Source organism: Budorcas taxicolor, chromosome 1 (assembly GCF_023091745.1).
Source record: "Budorcas taxicolor isolate Tak-1 chromosome 1, Takin1.1, whole genome shotgun sequence".
Lineage (NCBI taxonomy): Eukaryota > Metazoa > Chordata > Mammalia > Artiodactyla > Bovidae > Budorcas > Budorcas taxicolor.
This window is the reverse complement of record NC_068910.1, coordinates 183,148,292-183,166,925: the sequence shown is the minus strand read 5'-3', so window position 1 is coordinate 183,166,925 and position 18,634 is coordinate 183,148,292. Positions and strand designations below refer to the sequence as shown.

Sequence of the window (18,634 nt, the reverse complement as noted above, 5' to 3'; positions counted from 1 at the left end):
TCACTAACCATTTTTATTTCTCAATTCTGTCAACTATATCACCCAATGTTTGACACTCAAATTCTTAATAAGCACCTATTAAGCACAAGGCATTATACTAAGTATTGTAAGTTCATAAATATGAGTAAGATCTTATCTTCAAAAAGTTTCTCCAGTAATATGAAAATCAAGGTACATAAATAAGTAATTTTTATAAAATAATGAATACCAAAAATAAAAACATGATGTAACAATTCAGAAGAGGGATAAATGCCTTTTTAGATTCTACACCCTTTACACTCTCTTTTCTCAGTATCAGGGAAAAAAGAAAGCGTATCAACTCTTTAAAAAAAGATATTTTCCTAACACTGAAATATAAATACAATTTCTTAAATTAGAATTCAAATAGTTGACTCTAAGGAATCAAGTAGACAATACTGCAAGCTAGGTTAGTGGCTTTTGAACCTTTTTCACTATAACTCACATTAAGAAGTCTATCCAACAAACATATACACAAACACACACAAGACAGAAATGAATATTTCACAAAATGATACTGTTTGTGATACACTTTGCTGTTTTATTAAATCTTCTACTTTATTTCATTTTATTTAATGAGCAGCTATAATGCTAGCTGCCATCTTGATGATTTTACAAACTGCTAATGAATCCTAAACCCTGTCTGAAACCCACCACTGTAGCAAAATATGTGAACCACGTTAGCCGAATACTTTGCTTTTAAAATGGCTATCACCAAGTTGACTTTTATGTTCTCAACTTTTATCTATCTCCACCAGAAACAACTTTCTCTCTTGTAGAAACTGTTGGTGATGCCACTGTATTATCACAACATTCAATTATCACTAAAACTATCTAATGCTTAAAACTTATCAGTTATGAAAATTTAGTGCATATTAGATTCTCTGAGCATATTTTTCCTATTACTGTTTATTAATGGTGGTTTTGAGGGTAAGAGCAACACACAAAGACCATATAGCTCTGCTCTTTCTTCACAGTTTTGACTAAAATCAGGGGAAAGTCTGATTAACCTTTTAGTGATAGTTAGAAATTTTCATCTCCATAAACAAGAATCATTAGATTTTGAGTCAAATGCATTAAGCTGTAAACATGTTTTGGAGAGGAAAGCCACAACAGTCAGGTTAAAGGGGTAATGAAAGTGGCAACTGGTCAAGCTGCTAACAATTATTTATAACTATCAGTTGTGAAATTACTTACCTAAGTCCAGCTTCATCTCCCATTGTGACAGGACGCTGTATTGTTCTATGCCACCATTCTCTATCAACAAATGGTTTAAGTTTTAAAAAGGAAAGAAGAGACCACAAGTCCTTTAAAGAATTCTGAATTGGAGTGCCTAAAAAGAACATAAAACTCTTGTAACTCTATAGCAAGAGTACACAATCAAAATATCCACCTGGCCCAATTAACTGAGACAACACTTGAAAATGGGCACTTAGTTCTAAGCATACCCACTATTAAGCTGTAACTATAATGCTTTATTAAACATATACACAATCTCAAAATCCAGTCTGGCTCTAACTTTTAGCTCTCACTTGCCATACTAACAAAAAGAACACAGATCCTGTAAACTTAACTTTCTCCTTATCAAGAACATTTGCTTATCAGATTTTTAAATCAGTAGCACTAGCAAGAAGAAAAAAACTAATTTTTGAGTTTATATTCTTGTCCCCATCTTCCAGTATAGGTTCACATGTAGCAAACAAGCTCCAAGATGGGAAGCAGAGAAATCAAGATTCTGATTGGAGAATTAAAGTGTCAAATCCAATAAAAACTTAAAAAATAAATAAAGTGTCAAATCCAATGTTGAAAAATTATTCTGGTGACTGTTCTATAAATAAACTATAATTCAAATGTTGCTGTATCATGGGCAGTTAAGAAAAAAAGTCAGTTTTATTAAATGATTTCTATAATAAATTTTTGGAGACTTTATATCCACTTCAAATTTACAAGTTACCTCATAACTTACTTAACAATATGTATTTTGGAATTAACTTTTCTAAGTATATGCTATCTCAAAATCCAGTGAGATAGTATATGTTATCTCAAAATCCATACCATTACCTGTCAAAACCCATCTTCTTTCTGCTTCTAAATCAAGTACAGCTTTTGTTTGCTGAGCATTTGGATTTCGTATGGCATGTCCTTCATCCAGGATCACTCTTAGCCACCTTATGCTATGTAATGGACTATCACCCTTAGTCTAAAATAAATATTTCATATGAATTAAAAACACAGGAAATTAAGATAATACTTTATGTAATTTGATAATGAGTTCTTATTTTTTAATATCATCACTTACTATGTGGTAGGTACTTCTTTAAGCATTACATACATTAAATTATTGAATGTTCACCAACTCATAAAGTATTATTATTCCTATTTTACAAATGAGAAAATTGAAGCACCAAGGTATGGTATATGTTGCTCAAAGTACCACAGCTAGGAAGTGCTGAGCTAGCATTCAAATCCAAGTTGTCTAGCTTTCTGCTGAGATCATGGTTCAAAACACTAAGTTATCATGCCTCAGAGTCAAACATATGACATATGATGTCAGCTAAAAGAATTATTTGAATATAACAGAATGACTTTTTAATGTAAAAATCAATGTTCTTACCCGAAGACTAAAATTTTTATAATGAAGTATTTTGGAGAACATTTTCACTTAACTGGAATTAGACAATTGGAATCCTAAATGAATTGGGAAACTCCTAAGTTTCAGATATTAAAAAAGCTTATTTTTAAATAAATAATTATTAAATCACTGTGACAGAAAACAATATTTCAAATTAGAAAAAGAATTCATTGACAAATTGCTGGATACACTTAAATTCAAATTTAAAAATTCAAGTGGTCTAAATATAAAATATTCCTAAATTATTATCTAAAGGAAGTTGAACCTTCTTTTTTTCTGGCAAAATATTAAAAAACAATTTTCTCTTGTGGCGACTAGAGAGGCAGAAGCAGCATCACCCTCTAAGAGGTGACACCCAGGGCCTGCCCTCCACACCTGTACATGACGGCCAGGCAGCCCCACACCCCAGAAGATCAGATGACGGGGTCCCCACACTAGCTATGATCACAGCTGGAAGGACCGCTTGATGCTCAAGTTTCTCCATCTGTGCAGTGATGATGTGGCAAATTCCACATCTAAAGAAACCCATCAACTCCTGAAACAGAGATCCTTAATTTGGAGGTAGAGCCCACAGAAGGGATTCAGGGCACTCCCACCAGTTCCTGAAATTATATGCTAAGTTATGTGGATAGGTATGCATGTGAATGGTTCTGAAAAAAGGGTCTAGAGCAGCACTGTCCAACAGGAATGTTGTGCAAGCACATATGTCATATTCAATTTTCCAGTAGCCACACTTAAGTAACAAGATGTAGGTAAAATTAATTTTAATAAAATATTTTACTTAAAAAATTTCCTATTTACTTCTTATATATTCAGAAAGAAAAAAAGGAAAAGTATAAAGCCTAAATTTTAGAACACTTTAGAAACCTGAAGCAATTTCTTAAATTCAACTTCTGAAAATCTCTGAGTATCAACACACTTACACCATAGTCATGAGTTAAAATATTGTATGTAGTCAAAACAATATCCTGTTTTGAAAGCAAGGTTGGGTCTCTAACACGATCAGGACCATAATAAACATAAAAATTCAAGTGCACATCTGATTTTATATGTTGTCCAAACTGGTCCTAAAAGAAAATTAGAAATATTTTAATAATGAGAAGATTAGTATCAGGTTTAATATGTATATAAAATATACTGTCTTGGCAGTTTGACGAGTCAAACTACTAAAATCCCATAAAAACAAGTTTCACGAAATCTAAACTAAAACAACAATAACAATACTAATATTTTATTGCCAGAGAAACTGGCATATTTACAGTAATAATACATTATATAAATTTTGCCTGGCCCTACCAGTGAGCGGCTGCTTCATCTTTAGAAGTTAAAAGAAGGCAATGGCAACCCACTCCAGTACTCTTGCCGGGAAAATCCCATGGACGGCGGAGCCTGGTAGGCTGCAGTCCATGGGGTCGCTAAGAGTTGGACATGACTGAGTGACTTCACTTTCACTTTTCCCATTCATGCACTGGAGAAGGAAATGGCAACCCACTCCAGTGTTCTTGCCTGGAGAATCCCAGGGACGGTGGGCTGCCATCTATGGGGTCGCACAGAGTCGGACACAACTGAAGCGACTTAGCAGCAGCAGCAGCAAGCTCTTTTAAGACAGTAATTAGGTTTTCTTAAATTTAGTATTCTACAAAAAGGATCTTTAATGATTCCAGTTTAATCTTTAAAAATTAAACAATAAAAGAACAGTAAGGAATATTTTCATGAATGTAGGTAGAGTTTCAAGCACAGTATCCACTTTCATTCATTTATTATAAGACTACTATTTGTCAGGTATAAACTAGAAAGATGATACAGCTAAAGAAAAAAATAAGACCAGGTTACTGCCCTCCTTAACAACATGATCAGTTTTTAAAACTTAAGAGAGTTTTTTGTTTGGGTTTTTTTAACTTATGAAAACAACAGAGCTGAGAGATTCTGAGCAGAAAAAAAAAGATGAGAAAGAGAAGACACTAAGGAGACATAGCTGGGAAACTATTAGGTGAAAAATGATGAAAGATGAAGACCTAAACCAGAATGGCAAAAGCCCAGAATGGAAACGGCTGATATGTACATGGACTGATGGGGACTTGAGAACTAATACGGAATATGAAGAAAAGGGAGAAATCAAAAGAAGACTCTGAAACTTAAAAAACTACTAGAAGAACTGTGTGATAATGATACAAAGAAGTTTTAAAAAAAATTAAGGAAAAACAGGCATAAAGATGAAAAAGAGGTAATGAGTATTACTATTTTAGAGATTTTAAAATTTTGGTCACCTTAAAATATCTAACTGGAGAAATACACCACAAAAACTTAAATATTGGCCTATAATGCAAATGTAGATATAGACTTCAAAGTTATCAGTATCAGTACATGAAATCACTGGAATAAATAAGATGCTCTAAGGAAAACAAATACAATGATAAAGGTAGGTTTAGGGAAAGAGGCTAGAGAGAGCAATATTTAAAGGGCAAAGCTTATGCTTCTATTGGAGGATAAGACATGAGGTCTGAGGCACAATTTAAAATATTCCAGCAAAGAAAAATATAAAGCAAATGTGGCAAACTTTTGATTCTTAAATTGAGAGGACTAATATGAAAGAGGAGAATGAAAAAGTTGGCTTAAAGCTCATCATTCAGAAACTAAGATTATGACATCTGGTCCCATCACTTCATGGCAAATAGATGGGGAAACAGTAGCAGACTTTATTTTTGGGGGCTCCAAAATCACTGCAGATGGTGACTGAAGCCATGAAATTAAAAGACGCTTACATCTGGGAAGGAAAGTTATAACCAACCTAGACAGCATATGAAAAAGCAGAGACATTCATTACTTTGCCAACAAAGGTAGTCAAGGCTATGGTTTTTCCAGCAGTCCTGTATGGATGTGAGAGTTGGACTATAAAGAAAGCTGAGCACCAAAGAATTGATGCTTTTGAACTGTGGTATTGGAGAAGACTCCTGAGAGTCCCTTGGACTGCAAAGGAGTCCAACCAGTGCATCCTAAAGGAGATCAGTCCTGGGTGTTCATTGGAAGGACTGACGTTGAAGCTGACACTCCAATACTGTAGCCACCTGATGCGAAGAACTGACTCATTTGAAAAGACCCTGATGCTGGGAAAGACTGAAGGCGGGAAGAGAAGGGGACGACAGAGGATGAGACGGTTGGATGGCATCACTGAGTCAATGAACATGAGTTTGGGTAAACTCCAAGAGTTGGTGATGGACAGGGAGGCCTGGCGTGCTGCAGTCCATGGGGTCACAAAGAGTTGGACACGACTAAGCGACTGAACTGAACTGAACATGGATCTCATTACAAATTTTCATAATACTTAAAAAAAAAAAAGCTTAGGAGAAAAAAGGCAGACTACATATGATGTATGGAAGAAGTGGAGAAAAACAATGGTCACTGGGGCAGCAAACAAAATCTTGAGTGAAGGACCAAAGAATATCAAAGTTTTAAGAACAAATACAAGATTAATTTTTTAATTTGTAATTTATGCTCATTCCCTCTATTTACCAAAATGGTTAAAGATGATTTACAAAATAACACATAACAAAAAGTAATAAAAAGAAAACAAAAAAGAAAGTCAGTGCAGGGGAGAAGATAAAGGGAATCCACTAGACACAGCAACAATGAAGTCTCTGACGAGACTAAGGAAGACAGGAGCAAAACCCAGACTTACTGTGAGCTAAAGAGAGAATGAAATCTGAAACAGCAGAGGCAAAAATATAAAGAAGATAAAACATGAAACATTAAAGGTGAAAATGCAGAAATTTTATTAAGAAATCTTTATCAATTATCAAGAGAATTTTATCAAGAATTTTATCAAGTGGAAAAGGAAAGGAGAAAGAGAACAGTATGAGAAAAGCCAATCAATGTGTTAGCCTTTAAACAGAACAGATAATATTTGTGGAAAATTAGACTTGACATAAAAGAAAATTAACTCTTGGTGAAAGAGAACCTATAGTATTGAGTTTGTAGTCACTGTGGTAGGTTGTATGTGTGTGTCTGTCTGCGTGAATGAAATAGGAGTTACTACTTAATTTTCCACTAGGACGACAGGTAACCTAAATAGCCCCCAAAATTATGTGGTGTATTTGGGATTGGTATTTTACTCCTTTAACTGGATTCTTTCCCACATCTGAAGACAAAGAAAGGAAGGAAAGGTTACTTCTAGCCTGCTTATTACAGTACTGTGCAGTTATGTCACTGGGGGGCTTGGAAGACAGCAACTTGCAGAGATTGCAAAATTCTAATTCTTATCCCTATATGCTCAACCATCACTCCTTTAAAATGAGACATAATCATTAAATATGAGACATACTCAAGAGAAAGCATTTGAAAATCAAAAGGATCTGAGTATGTTTCATGAAAGAGCCAGTGGAGAGAGACTGGATAACCAGACAAGAGGAAGAATAACAGACAAAATGCAAAAGCAGAAAGAGATGAAATCTAATGTACAGACTCATGTTCTGATCTTTATAAAGAGCAGGAACTCTTCCACGTCTGAGATAAAAGGAGGCAAGTCGAGGACAGATGCAGATAACCTTGCAGGTGGCAAGAATGGAAGTTCAAATCCAGTGGTCTTTATGTTCACAATGCTTTCAACAGTCATTATTTCATTAAAACATGCAGCTTGAAGGTCACACTAGAAAGGAAATAGAACCAAGCTGCTCCTACACAAAAAAAGGCTCCATTCCAATATAATGTTTTACAACAGAAAAGCAATCTCGAAGGAAAAAAAAAAAAGACTATATTTTCTGGCGAGTAGCTTAAAAGAATAGGCTCTAGAGTCAGAATGTTGGACACTATCTCCTTGCTCCATCATTTATTGGCTGGACGACCTTAGGCAAGTTATTTAATTTCTCTGTGTTTTAATCCAGTCACTTGGAAAATGAGAATACTAGTTATGAGGATTCATTGAGAAAACCTATAAAAAGAGTTTAGGAAAAACTGAGCATATAAGAGCTCATTAAATGTAATAAGCTGTTAAAATAAACAAGTTATCATTAGTGGTGCACTTCAGAAAGAGATTTCAACAGTTCATAAATATGGTGTGGTCTTAAACTATACACCTTTCCTACTTCAGGAGACAGAAAGGAAAGAGGCAGAAGTGTAAGTCAAATCTTACAATAGCAACTGACAATGTTTCTTTCTCTACTATACATTTTCAGAGAAAAACTACTTCAATTCAGTAAAAATAACCCCAAGTCAACTAACAATTATTTGAATTTAACTATAAAGTGCTAACCAACCATATTTCTCCCAACGAATGACTCTCTTATAGTGTAAGACAAATATAAATTATATTTTTAAAGGGCTGTAAAGACTTACCATCCAGTTGCTTAACACAGAAAGTGGACAGATGATCAGTGTTGTTCTTGGTTTATCTTCAACATCAGTTTTCTTTGAACTCTCCACTGCAGATGCTCCTAAAAGAATGAATCAGCGACACATCCTTCAGCAGGTTTTTCTCAAACATACATGAAGTCAATAAAGATATGTCAAAAATGTGCCTCTATGAAGAGAAATTAGGATTAATTAAAAAGAAACAAAAAAACTTCTGTTTCTAACCATAATGAAGTAACAGGAACTAGATTTTACCTTACCACTTTATACAACTAAAAATCTGAATAGTGATTGTTTATGGGGAATGTAGAGAATGGTAACTGAGAAAGGGCACAGGGAAGAATTTGGACTATCTCCTAATACTTGTTAGGTTATTCATAGTTATTAAAATTTGTTTTATGCAGTTTTCTGAATTTGTACTATAGTTACTGTGGTATCAGACTCCAAGATGGGCCCAAATGGTATCTATTTCCCCAAAGTCACAATCTTGTATAGCCCCCTTCCACATTCAACTAGACTTGGTGTATATGATCCCCTGGAGAAGGAAATGCCAACCCACTCCAGTATTCTTGCCTGGAAAATCCCATGGACAGAGGAGCCCGGTGTGCTACAATCCATGAGGTTGTGAAGAGTCAGACACAACTTAGCAACTAAACAACAATATGACCAACAGGATATGGTAGAAATGATAGCGTATCACTTCTGAGATTGTTGTAAAAGACACAACTTCTGACTCAGATGCCCGCTCCCTCTGTCTAGTCAGCTTCTCTCTCTGACCACTCTCTAGTATCTTTGGGTTCACTGTATGGCTTACTTGTTCTCCAATGTAATTTACAGTTCCGTACACTGTGTTCCTGTTCCTTGCCTATAAACTGAGATTTTTTTTTGGGGGGGGGGGGGTGGCGGGGCAGGCTGTGCCCCACAGCTTCTGAGATCTTGGTTTCCTGACCAGGGATCTAATCCTTGCTACCTGCATTAGAAGCACAGAGTTTTAACCACTGAACTGCCAGAGAAGTCCCACATTTCTTAAAATTTCTACAGTTAGGGTCAAGAGTAATCTAAAAAGAATTTTCTATTTCTAATTTTCTGATTTTAGACAAAACTTAACTCTTTCTCATCATTCTTTGCTAGTTCAAATGTCACCTTCTTAAATAGGTTGTTGTTGTTTAGTTGCTCAATTGTGTCTGACTCTTTGTGACTCTATGGACTACAGCACACCAGGCTTCCCTGCCCTTTACCATCTCCCAGAGTTTGCTCAAATTCATGTCCTTTGAGTCAGTGATACCATCCAACCATCTTGTCCTCGCTCATCCCCTTTCCCTCCTGCCTTCAATCTTTCCCAGCATCAGAGTCTTTTCCAGTAAGTCAGCTATTCCCATCAGGTGGCCAAAGTCCTGGAGTTTCAACTTCAGCATCAGTCCTTCCAATGAATATTCAGGACTGATTTCCTTTAGGATTAACTGGTTGGATCTCCTTGCAGTCCAAGGGACTCTCAAGAGTCTTCTCCAACACAGCAGTTTGAAAGCATCAGTTCTTCAGTGCTCCACATCCAAGGAGCAAGTGTCTTTTAATTTCATGGCTGCAGTCACCATGCACAGTAATTTTGGAGCAAGAAAATAATCTGTCACTGTTTCCACTGTTTCCTCATCTATTTTCCATGAAGTGATGGGACCAGATGCCATGATCTTTGTTTTTTGAATGCTGAGTTTTAAGCCAGCTTTTTCACCCTCCTCTTTCACCTGCATCAAAAGAGTCTTTAGTTCCTCTTTGCTTTCTGCCATAAGGGTGGTGTCATCTGCATATCTGAGCTTATTGACACTTCTCCAGAAATCTTGATTCCAGTTTGTGCTTCATCCAGCCTGGCATTTCGCAGGATGTAATCTGCATATAAGTTAAATAAGCCTTATATACAGCCTTGATGTACTCCTTTCGTAATTTTTAACCAGGAACCTAAGGTCAGTATTTATTTCACTATTTTACTTTATTTTCTTCATGTTTGCTGCTCGCTAAGTCACTTCAGTTGTGTCTGACTCTTTGCCTCCCTATGGACTGTAGCTCACCAGGTTCCTCTGTCCATGGGATTCTCTAAGTAAGAGAAATGGAGTGGATGGCCATGCCTTCCTCCAGGGGATCTTCCTGACCAAGGGATCAAACCAGAGTCTCTTGTGTCTCTTACACTGTAGGTGGATTCTTTACCAACTGAGCTACCAGGGAAGCTCCATTTTTGAAGTCCTTATTGAATTTGTTAAAATAATGATTATGCTTTACATTTTGGGTTTTTTGGCTCCCAAATATGTAGGATCTTAGCTCCCTGACCAGGGATTGACCTGAACCCCCTGCATTGGAAGGCAAATTCTTAACCACTGCCCATAAGGAAAGTCTCATTCTATGTCTTTTGACTGGAACATCTGGTCCATAATTATTGATATATATCTATCTTCTTATTGCCATTTTGGTAGTTATTTTGGATTTCCTTTTGTAGGTCTTTGTTCCCCTTCTTTTGTTCTCTTATTATTTGATGACTATCTTTAGTGTTATACTTGCACTCCTTTTTCTTTTTTGTATGTATATTTTTTATAGATTTTGGTTTGCAATTACCACGAGGTTTTGTAAATCCTAAAGGAAATCAGTCCTGAATATTCTTTGGAAGGACTGATGCTGAAGCTGAAGCCCCAATACTCTGGCCACCTGATGCAAAGGACTGATGCACTGGAAAAGACCCTGACGCTGGGAAAGATTGAAGGCAGGAGGAGAAAGGGACGACAGAGGATGAGATGGCATCACCATCATTGGATGGCATCACTGACTCATTGCACATGAGTTTGAGTAAGCTCTGGGAGTTGGTGATGGACAGGGAAGCCTGGCATGCTGCAGTCCACGGGTCACAAACAGTTGGACACGAGTGAATGACTGAACTGAACTAATAAGGTTTTTGTACATAATTATTTTAAGTTGCTAATCTCTTAATTTCAAATGCATTTTAAAACTCCCTTATGATTACTATTTTTGAGATATTTTACATCTAATTGTTTTGTGTATTCCTTAACTGCTTCATAGATGATTTTACTACTTTTGTCTTTTAACCTCAGTAACTAGCTTTGTATGAGGATGATTTTCTACTTTAACTGTACATTTGCCCTTTACTGGTGAGTTTTTTCTTTCTGTAATTTTGTTCCTAGTTGTGGCCTTTCCTTTTTTGCTTAGAGAAGTTCCTTTAACGATTGTTGTAAACCTGGTTTTGTAGTGCTGAACTCTTTCATCTTTCGCTTGTCTGTAAAGCTTTTGATTTCTCCATCAAATCTTCAGGAGACTCTTGCTGGGTAGAGTATTCTTGGTTGTAGGTTGTTCTCTTTCATTACTTTAAATTTATCAAGCCACTCCCTTCTGGCCTGCAGAGTTTCTGCTGAAAAATCAACTGATATCCTTAAGGGAGTTCCTTTGTATGTTTATTTGCTGCTTTTTCCTTGCTGCATTAAATATTTACTCTTTAATTTTTACCATTTTAATTACAATGTCTTAGCATGTTCCTCCCTGGATTCATCCTGTATGGAACTCAGTTGTTCCTCAATTTGGGTGACTATTTCCCAGGTTAGTGAAGTTTTTAGCTATTACGTCTCAGGCTTTTTCTTTTCCTCTTCTACTTCCGGGAGTACTATAATGCAAATATTAGTGAGCTTGGTGCTTTCCCAGAAGTCTCTTAAAGTGTCCTCATTTCTTTTTATTCATTTTTTCTTTTTCTTTTAATTATTTTTAATTAGAGGATAACTGCTTTACAATAGTATGCTGGTTTCTGCCATGGATCAACATGAACCAACCATAGGTATACATATGTCCCCTCCCTCTTGAATCTCCCTCCTACCTCCCCCGCCCCACCCCCCAGATTGTTACAGCACACCAGAATTGAGCTCCCTGTGTCATACAGCAAACTCCTACTGGCTATGTAATTTTACATAAGGTAGTCTATATGTTTCAATGCTACTCTCTCAATTTGCCCCATCCTCTCCTCCTCGCACTGTGTCCACAAATCTGGTTTCTATGTCTGCGACTACACTGCTGTCCTGTAAACAGGTTCATTTTTTTTCTTTTTTCTGTTTAGTAGCAGTGATTTTTACAGAGCTGGAGGAATCATGCTCTCTGACTTCAAACTATACTATAAAGCTACAGTAATCAAAACAGTATGGCTGCAGCACACAGATCAATGGAACAGTACAGAGAGCTCAGAAATAAACCTACACACTTATCATCAATTACCTACAACAAAAAAGACAAGAATATACAATGGAAAACAGCCTCTTCAATAAGGGGTGATGGGAAATCTGGACAGCTACATGTAAAAAAATGAAAGTAGAATATTCACTAACACCACATATGAAAATAAACTCAAAATAGACTAAAGACCTAAAGGTAAAACCAGATACTATAAAACTCCTACAGGAAAAGAGAACACTCTTTGATATGAATCACTGCAATATTTTTTGGATCATCTCCTAAAGAAAATAAAACCAAAGATAAACAAATGGGACCTGATTAAACTTAAAAGCTTTTGCACAGCAAAGGAAACCATTGACGAAACAAATAAGCTAAATGGGAGGCCTACTAAATGGGAGGATATATTTGCAAATGATTTGACTAATAAGGGATTAATATCCAACATATACAATCAACTCATATAACTCAACATCAAAAACACAAACAACCCAATTAAAAAATGGGCAGAAGACCTGAACAGACATTGTTTCAAAGAGGAAATGTAGATGGCCAACACACACATGAAAATATACTCAACATCACTAACCATCAGGGAAATGCAAATCAAAACTACAATGAGGTATCAAATACCTCATACCTGTCAGAATGGCTATCATCTAAAAGAATGCAAATAACAAACGTTAGTGAAGCTGTAGAGAAAATGGAACCCTCATATACTATTAGTGGAAATAAAAATTGGTACAGCAACTGAAAAACAGTAAGGTAGTTTCTCAAAGAACCATATGACCCAGCAATTCTACACTTGGGTATATACAAAAAGATAAAAACACTAACTCTAAAAAAACACACTCACCCCAATGTTCACAACAGCGTTATTTATAACTGCCAAGATACAGAGCAACCTAAGTGTCCATCAATAGATGAATGGAAAAAAAAAAGATGTCACACACACACACACAATGGAATATTACTCAGCCATTAAAAAAGAATGAAATTTGGGGAATTCACTGGTGGTCCAGTGGTTAGAACTCAGCACTTTCACTGCTAAGGCCCACGTTCAATCTCTGGTTTGGGAACTTAGATTTCACAAGCCACGTGGTACAGCCAAAAGAAAAAGTTAAAAACAAATAATGGCAGAAAGTGAAGAGGAACTAAAGGGCCTCTTGATTAAGGTGAAAGAGAAGAGTGAAAAAGTTGGCTTAAAAACTCAACAATCAAAAAACGAAGATCATGGTATCCGGTCCCATCACTTCATGGCAAAGATAGGGAAACAACAGAAATAGTGACAGACCATTTTCTTGGGCTCCAAAATCATTGCAGATGGTGACCGCAGCCACAAAATTAAAAGACTCCTGCTCCTTGGAAGAAAACCTATGAAAAACCTAGATAGGGTAGTAAAAAGCAAAGACATTACTTTGCTGACAAAGGTCCATCTAGTCAAAGCTATGGTTTTTCCAGTAGTCACAGATGTCTGTGAGAGTTGGACCATGAAGAGGTCCAACACTGTGGTGTTGAAGAAGACTCTTGAGAGTTCCTTGGACAGGAAGGAGATCAAACTAGTTAATCCTAAAGGAAATTAACTCTGACTATTCATTGGAAGTACAGATGCTGAAGTTCCAATACTTTGGCCACTTGATGGGAAAAGCCGACTCATTGGAAAAGACCCTGATCCTGGGAAAGACTGAGGGCATGAGAAGAAGGGAACAACAGAGGATGAGATGGTTGGATTGTATCACCAATTCAATGGACATGAGTTTGAGCAAACTCCAGGAGATAGTGAAGGACAGGGAAGCCTGGCATCCTGTGGTCCATGGGGTCTCAAAGACACTGAGTGACTGAACAACAACAAAAATAAACAAAACAAGTAATATTTTCAAAAAGAAAGATAAAATTTTACTATTTGAAACAACATGACTGGACTTGAAGAGCATTATGCTAAATGAAGTTAAGTCAGACAGAGAAGACAAATATTGTATGGTATCACTTATAAGAAGAATCTAACAAATACAACAAACTAGTGAATATAACAAAAAACTAGACTCACAGATATAGAGAACTAGTGGTCACCAGTGGAGAGAAGGAATAGGGGAGGGGCAAAGGAGAGATATGGGAGTAAGTACCAAATATTAGATATGAGCTACAAGGATATATTGTACAACATGGGGAATATAGCCAATATTTTATAATAACTATAAGTGGAGTAGTACCTTTAAAAACTGTATACCTGTAACATATAATACTGTAAAGCAACCACACGTAAGTAAAAAATAAATTAAAAACATTTTAAATTATGTTTACATGTTTATGTTTCCACCTCATCAATAGACATAAGCCCCATGAAAATAGACTTGTCTGCTGCATCTTCAATATGTAGAACAGAAGTTACTAAGGTACAGAGCTAAAATAATTTGCTAGATCTCCTTAACCGCAGTCCAATCTCTTTCCATTTCAAATATTTAGACTCTTAAGCAGTGTCACTTTCTTACGAATTACAAATTATAAAGTAATAATAAATATCACTCACATTTTTAATTGAAAAACAAATTATCATACCAATAATAAATATTTACAATTCTAATTAATCCAAATTAAATTGTTTTAAAACAGCCATAAATTGCTCTGTGCCTTTACTAGAAACAATATCTCTGCTACTCAGATGAGTAAGAGACCTCTGTCCATCATATTTATGACCTAACTAAAACAAATAGAATAGGAAAATACAAGTACAATAAATTGTACTTTAAAAAATGAGACTATTTTTTCTCTACTTTTTTCTAGTAATATGATTTTATACTTTTGTCATTTAAAATTTTATTTGAGAAACAGAAAAAATAAACCAAACAAAAGCAGATTTACTTACCCGTTTTCAACATTTTCTTTTTTGCTGCAGGGGTAGATGAAGTAAGTGCACATTCAAACTCTGCATCCTCTTGAACCTTAGAAGATCCTGCTGAAGTACAAACCACAGAATTATTAAGAAATCTGAAAACTAATTCTCTCCTGTACTTAAGTACAGATAACTTTCTAAGAATAGGAAACATAATACCACTTACAAACTTCAAGAGTTTGTATTATTAAATAAATATAAAATAATTTCTAGTAACCAAAACTGCCTCTTTTGACACTAAGCATCTTTCTAGCTCAGAGAAGAAACAGTCATTCATGATAAACTGAAGCTTCTCCAAAGGAAGAAATATGAAAGTAGAAGCAGTCAAATGCAAAGTGATTCAGCTCCTAGGTGGAAGGAGAATATTTTCAATGAAACAGGTGTTTAACTTTTAATGAAGATGCTGCCAAATTTTCAGATCAGTCAAATGGTGATAAGTTATCTTCCAAATGCAACACAATTTCTTAACCTAGGAATATGATACAATCAGATTAGGAGATAAAGTAAAGATGTTTTAAAGACAAAGGAAAAAGTAAAGATACTCAACATTTATAAATTTGTATAATGCTAAATATAATAGCTGAGCTATACTGACAAAAAGGCAGTCTCACCCCACTTCTGTAACTACAATTTATACATATACAAAACAGGTTTTATTGAAGTCATTTCATAAGCAGTAGAAAGATTTTTGTTTTGTCTAAAGTCAGTTTAAATATTTTCTCTTAGACTTTAATTTGAAACTATTCTTTCAATTTGCTTCATTCATTTAACACCCTTGGTAAACTCCATAAATAGTTTAAATGTAAAAAGTAGTCAAATTTAAGATCTATTACTAAAGAATTCCAAGCTAGACAGATACAAATCAATGATTACTTTAATAATCTTTAAGTGTAGACAGGGGATATTGAGATGTATACACATACCTTTTACTCTGATTTTAGTCTCTGATTGTGTTCTTTTCAGTTTGCCTAAAAACAAAACCAAATATAATGTGGTCACACTAGGAAATTAAAATACAGGACACATTATCAAATCAAACTCATTTCATATTACCTTTCATCTTCTGTGGCAATTCACTTGGTTCAACTTCCTCTGAATCACTACTTTCAGTGTACTGTACAGCAGCAGGTTTTCTCCTAAAATTAAGTATACACAATTTTTTTATCAACCCCGAATAAAATGGGATATAAAATCTATGTTTAATAAATGTAATACAAATGCTTTTGTCTTACCCTGGTTTATTTTTTGAGAAAATTTCAAGGGAAAAAAAATTTTATTTGACAAATGAAAGCCGAATTTGCTAAAAGCATTTTGCTTTCACAGCCAGATGCATTTAACTGTACAAAATACAGTATTATGATTATTAAAATAAATTTGAGAAAGTAAACCTTCTAGAATAGTAATCTCTTCAACACTTTATTATTTGGTAATTCAATTAAAATACTTGTATAAAACTAGAACAAAAAAGAAGTGATTCTGATTATCAAAGAAAACCCTCGAATATAAAGTAAACAGCTAAGAGGCAAAAATGTAATTCTTTCATAATGGAAACTTTTATAAATTCCGTGTAGAAGTAGTACAGTACTATGTTTAAGTGCCTAGAAACAATGGACTATGGAATGAGACTGCCTAGATTCAAATCTCCATTCCACCATTTATTTGCTATGTGACTCTTGGCAAATTACCTAATATTCTTCTAAGTTTCAGCTTCCTCACTCGGAAAATAGGAATAAAGATACAATTCAGTCTGTACAATAAAATGTGTTACCACATGTAAAGCCTCTAAAATAGTCCCTGCTATACAGTAAGTATATCTCTATGTTTTAATTAATAGTTAAATTAATAGTTTGTGTGTTGGTTGTTGTTTTTCCCATGTCATCATTATTTCCACACCCTTGAACCTAATCCTGTCCAGCTGATAGTGCTCTGTTACCCAGACTCATGTTCAGTTCAGAGTTATATAAGATTTGAGATCTAGATAAAAGGGAAACTGATGAGTCCTGGTTTTATACTCAGTTCAGACAGGTATTAAAGACAGAACAATTAACAAAGCCCCAGATTTGAAATCTCTATTTCAAATAGAATAGCTAAGAGGGACTCAGATTTGGGGTCATACCTGCAGGTATTGATAGTGAACAAAAAAACACAAAAGCCAAGTATTTAGATCTACCTCAGAAATGAATAAAATTTATAAACTTAACAATTCAAGTGGAAATCAGAGGGGCATTATGGGTTTTATTCAAATTCTCCTTCCAGTCTACATGAATATAATACTGTCCATAAACAACTTTATCATGTTTTATTTCTGCTGCTGCTGCTAAGTCGCTTCAGTCGTGTCTGACTCTGTGCGACCCCATAGACGGCAGCCCACTAGGCTCCTCTGTCCCTGGGATTCTCCAAGCAATAATACTGGAGTGGGTTGCCATTTCCTTCTCCAGTGCATGTAAGTGAAAACTGAAAGTGAAGTCACTCAGTCGTGCCCCACTCTCAGCGACCCCATGGACTGCAGCCTACCAGGCTCCTCCGTCCATGGGATTTTCCAGGCAAGAGTACTGGAGTGGGTTGCCATTGCCTTCTTCGTTTTTATTTCTACTAAAGGTGAATTGAGAAACAACTCAAATGAGCAAACAATGCTTTTGTCAAGTCGTCCAATAAATATACATCAGTTCTCAACTCCTTAAATTCACAAAGAAAACTCTTCTTAAGTCTCAATGAAAACAAAAAACCCAAAAGTGAGATCTCAGTTCCTATGTGAAAGAAACAGGAAAATGATAGAAAGATAGTGGTTATTAAAAATTATCGATTACTTCTTTTATATATTAATGTTACTTTTTAACCTACAAAATGAGAACAGTCTACCTCCCTAAGTCACAATGATTTTAGCAGTTTCAAATTAAAGAATGTATTTGAAAGAACTATGTTGTGGAGATAATGGTCATATCTTTCTTGCATATGTAAGAAAATAGAGAAAGAGTTTAAACATATTACATAAAATCAAACCATAAAAGAGTTTACCTTTTGGGGCGGGAGCTAGAGAATTCTGATTTGGGATATTTATTCTTTCCCTTGACATCTGAAATACTGGGTTCTCCACTACATCTAGATCCTTCCATTTCAAAGAAAAGGATAAAGAGTATTAGTAAACTATCTCAGACAAGAAGCATCTTCCTTAAAACGTTGGTTTTCTAACTCAATAGCTAGTTTCCTAATCTAGTATTTTCTCACAAAAGTAACTTCAACTTTTTTGTAACCTAGTTGTTTCCCCTGTAGTCATGCAGTCAGTCCCCACACTGACTGTATTTCCTGCTATACCAAGGCAGCTGAGCGCTGCTGCAGAAAAAAATGAACAATAAACAAGTGGTATAATAAATGTACACTTCCCAATCTCAGTTGTCAACCTTGTATCACTTAGCAACTCTTCTACCTATCACAGTACCTCCCTACCCACTCACCTGGAATAGCTATACTATCATACACTGGATCCTCTGCCCAGATTTTAAACTCCTTTTACTCTCAGCAGATGACCTACTTCACTTTATAAAGAA

General features: G+C 35.4%; 1 protein-coding gene across 1 annotated transcript in view; it reads right to left on the bottom strand.

Moving 5' to 3' along the window:
• Positions 1 to 18,634, bottom strand: part of HLTF (helicase like transcription factor) — a 57,366-nt gene that overhangs the window by 12,828 nt on the left and 25,904 nt on the right. Inside the window, exons 10-17 of the mRNA XM_052641200.1 lie at positions 18,105 to 18,195; positions 16,143 to 16,225; positions 16,013 to 16,057; positions 15,063 to 15,152; positions 7,979 to 8,076; positions 3,574 to 3,717; positions 2,080 to 2,218; positions 1,216 to 1,351 (exon numbers count right to left, since the gene is read on the bottom strand). Of these exons, the coding sequence (XP_052497160.1) occupies positions 1,216 to 1,351; positions 2,080 to 2,218; positions 3,574 to 3,717; positions 7,979 to 8,076; positions 15,063 to 15,152; positions 16,013 to 16,057; positions 16,143 to 16,225; positions 18,105 to 18,195 (826 nt within the window). The remainder of the gene's footprint in view (positions 1 to 1,215; positions 1,352 to 2,079; positions 2,219 to 3,573; positions 3,718 to 7,978; positions 8,077 to 15,062; positions 15,153 to 16,012; positions 16,058 to 16,142; positions 16,226 to 18,104; positions 18,196 to 18,634) is intronic.